Genomic DNA, 2,500 nt, shown 5'->3' on the forward strand with positions numbered 1-2,500 from the left:
CCCCACCCCACCCCCCAAAAAAATAAGAATAGAAAACAACCAGAAAAATAATTTTTCTTCCAAAGATGCCCCATCCACCGTGGAAATGATCCAGATGGCGTGTCTCAATGATGTCACCAAGTACACCCTGGGAAACTGAATGGCGTGAAGGAGACTAGGTCACGGCAGCTGAACCAGAAGCTGGCCCTAGAGGGCTTATTACAGCTCACAGTACTCTCCGAGTACTGAGTGAGTGAAGCAAGCAAAGATCAAAGGGAAATGACCAGAAGGAGTGTAACACCCAGCTTTGCTTTCAAAATAAGGAGAGAAACAAGACCATCGTATATTTAACTCACTCCATGCCAATTCTTAATATATCGTCAATACAGATTACCATGTCAATACAATACATGATGCATCGCCAATACAGATTAACACCACGCCGAAGGTAAAATGGTAAATGAATGGGCCCAAAACCCAGCTTAGCCTTTAAAAAAAGGAGCGAGACAAGATTTTCGTAATATCTAACTCATTCCATGTCAATACTAGATGTATCATCAATGCAGATTACCATGCCAATAAAATAAAGATGTATCACCAATACAGATTATCACGCCAATCCACGATGTATCGCCAATACAGATGACTGTGTCAATATAATACATGATGTTTCGTCAATTTAAATTGCCATGCCAATACTGTACATGATGTATCGTCAATACTGATTAACACCATGCCAACGGTCAAATAGTAAATGATGGAACCTAAAACCCAGCTCAGCCTTTTAAAAAAAGGAGCGAGACAAGATTTTCATAATATCTAACTCATTCCATGTCAATACTAGATGTATCGTCAATGCATGTTACCTTATGCAGTTGCGAGTGCCGTAAAACCTCTACTAAAACTAAATGCAGATTACCATGCCAATAAAATACAAAGTATATCTTTAATACAGTTTGCTATTCCAATACAATTCATGATTTATCGTAAACGCAGAATACCATGCAGATTACTATGTCAATACAATACACGATGTATCGTCAATACGGACTACTATGCTAATCAACGATGTATCGTCAATATAGATTACAGCGACTGTGCCAATACAATATGTGATGTATTCTCTATACAGATTACCAAACCAATCCACGATGTATCGTCAATGCAGATTACTATGCCAATGCAATACATGATGTATCGTCAGTACAGATAACTATGCCTATGTATTATATATAGTCAATATCAGATTCATTTAATTTTTCATAGTTTTTGCTCATTTCTCCTTCTTTTTTGGTATATAATAATAATATGGCCACTTTTGATCAAAATGTATGCCCCCAATGTGAGCTATCCAACAGGCATGTAGGCGAATCAAAGGTTTGCCTGACAGAGACGTGGAATTGACCCTAGCATGGAGTGCTCTTCATATTAATACGAAGTGAACTTAATATCTTTCAGTCAATATTGTTCCCTTGTAAACAAAAACCTGATCAAGCTTAGTCATGTAATACTGGTCGGATGTCGTCTGCACCCTATTGAGAAACTTCCCTGAAATCGTATCGCCATTGCGCAAGAATGCACAGACATAGATCAGCCTCTTTGATGATATACATTGTGTCAATGGGGCTGTAAAAACACTCATATTTAAATATAAATTAGAGACGCAGTCTAACCAAGGGCCACAATCTCCATGTGATACGCTTTTCTTGCTACACACTTTTACCTCCCCTCGTTAATATCCTTCTATAATATCGTCTGCAGTGTGTTTCCTGTCTCAACAGAAAGGCATTGCTCTCTGAAGCAAGTTGTGACGTCATTGAAAGCCCGAGCTCACTCACGACTCAAAGCTGCAGCCTCCCACCCTCATCCCACCCCTGAAAAGATTAATAAATTATTTTTGAAAACAAATCTTTTTAAAAAATAAAAAATTATAACAATTTTCAAAAATACTGCGGGGACTACCGTTTGCATATTGTATCCGTGCAGTTTTTGAAGAACAGCGGATACTAAACCTGTTTTTAAAAAGGGGAATTAGAAAGCAATGACTCAATTCTAGAGTATTTTATAATGATAGATCTACATAGCGATCGAAACCTAGTTATATAAATTCTTAAGCTCAAAAATCATGAAAATGCGGCTCCACCATACTCTAAAGAATATTGAAAGAAACCTTCGTTTAATTTTTTTTTACGTAAGAAGAGTGCATGGTCTCTTCTAAAACGAGTTGGAAAAATAGGACCACCAGAATTATATAATTACCGTATCATTTTCTGAAGACTGCGATTATTTGTACCTCTCAGAAAGAATGTTTTTCTTTGTGCATCTATTTTTTAATGTCTCTTTGCTTGATTTTTGTTTTATTTTACTCAGACTAAATACTTACTTTCTCCTGGACATTTCTGTATTTAGTTTTGTTTATGATCATATGCCTTATATCCTCTGTACTTCATAACGAGCTATAAAAGGTTTTGTGTAATCAACAATGAATGCGATGAATCGTTGTGAAATCATGCGCTCCTCA

At 36.8% G+C, this 2,500-nt stretch overlaps 1 protein-coding gene across 1 annotated transcript in view; it reads left to right on the top strand.

Annotated features, from left to right (window-relative positions):
• The window catches only part of LOC101862505 (xanthine dehydrogenase/oxidase), a gene marked incomplete in the record, with an annotated part of 42,769 nt that extends 40,878 nt beyond the window's left edge, over window positions 1–1,891 (top strand). Inside the window, 1 exon segment of the mRNA XM_013083157.2 lies at window positions 66–1,891. Coding sequence (XP_012938611.1) covers window positions 66–139 — 74 coding nt within the window.
• Between the last annotated feature and the right edge of the window lie 609 nt (window positions 1,892–2,500).

This window comes from Aplysia californica, unplaced genomic scaffold, assembly GCF_000002075.1.
Source record: "Aplysia californica isolate F4 #8 unplaced genomic scaffold, AplCal3.0 scaffold00214, whole genome shotgun sequence".
In the NCBI taxonomy this organism is placed as follows: Eukaryota; Metazoa; Mollusca; class Gastropoda; order Aplysiida; family Aplysiidae; genus Aplysia; species Aplysia californica.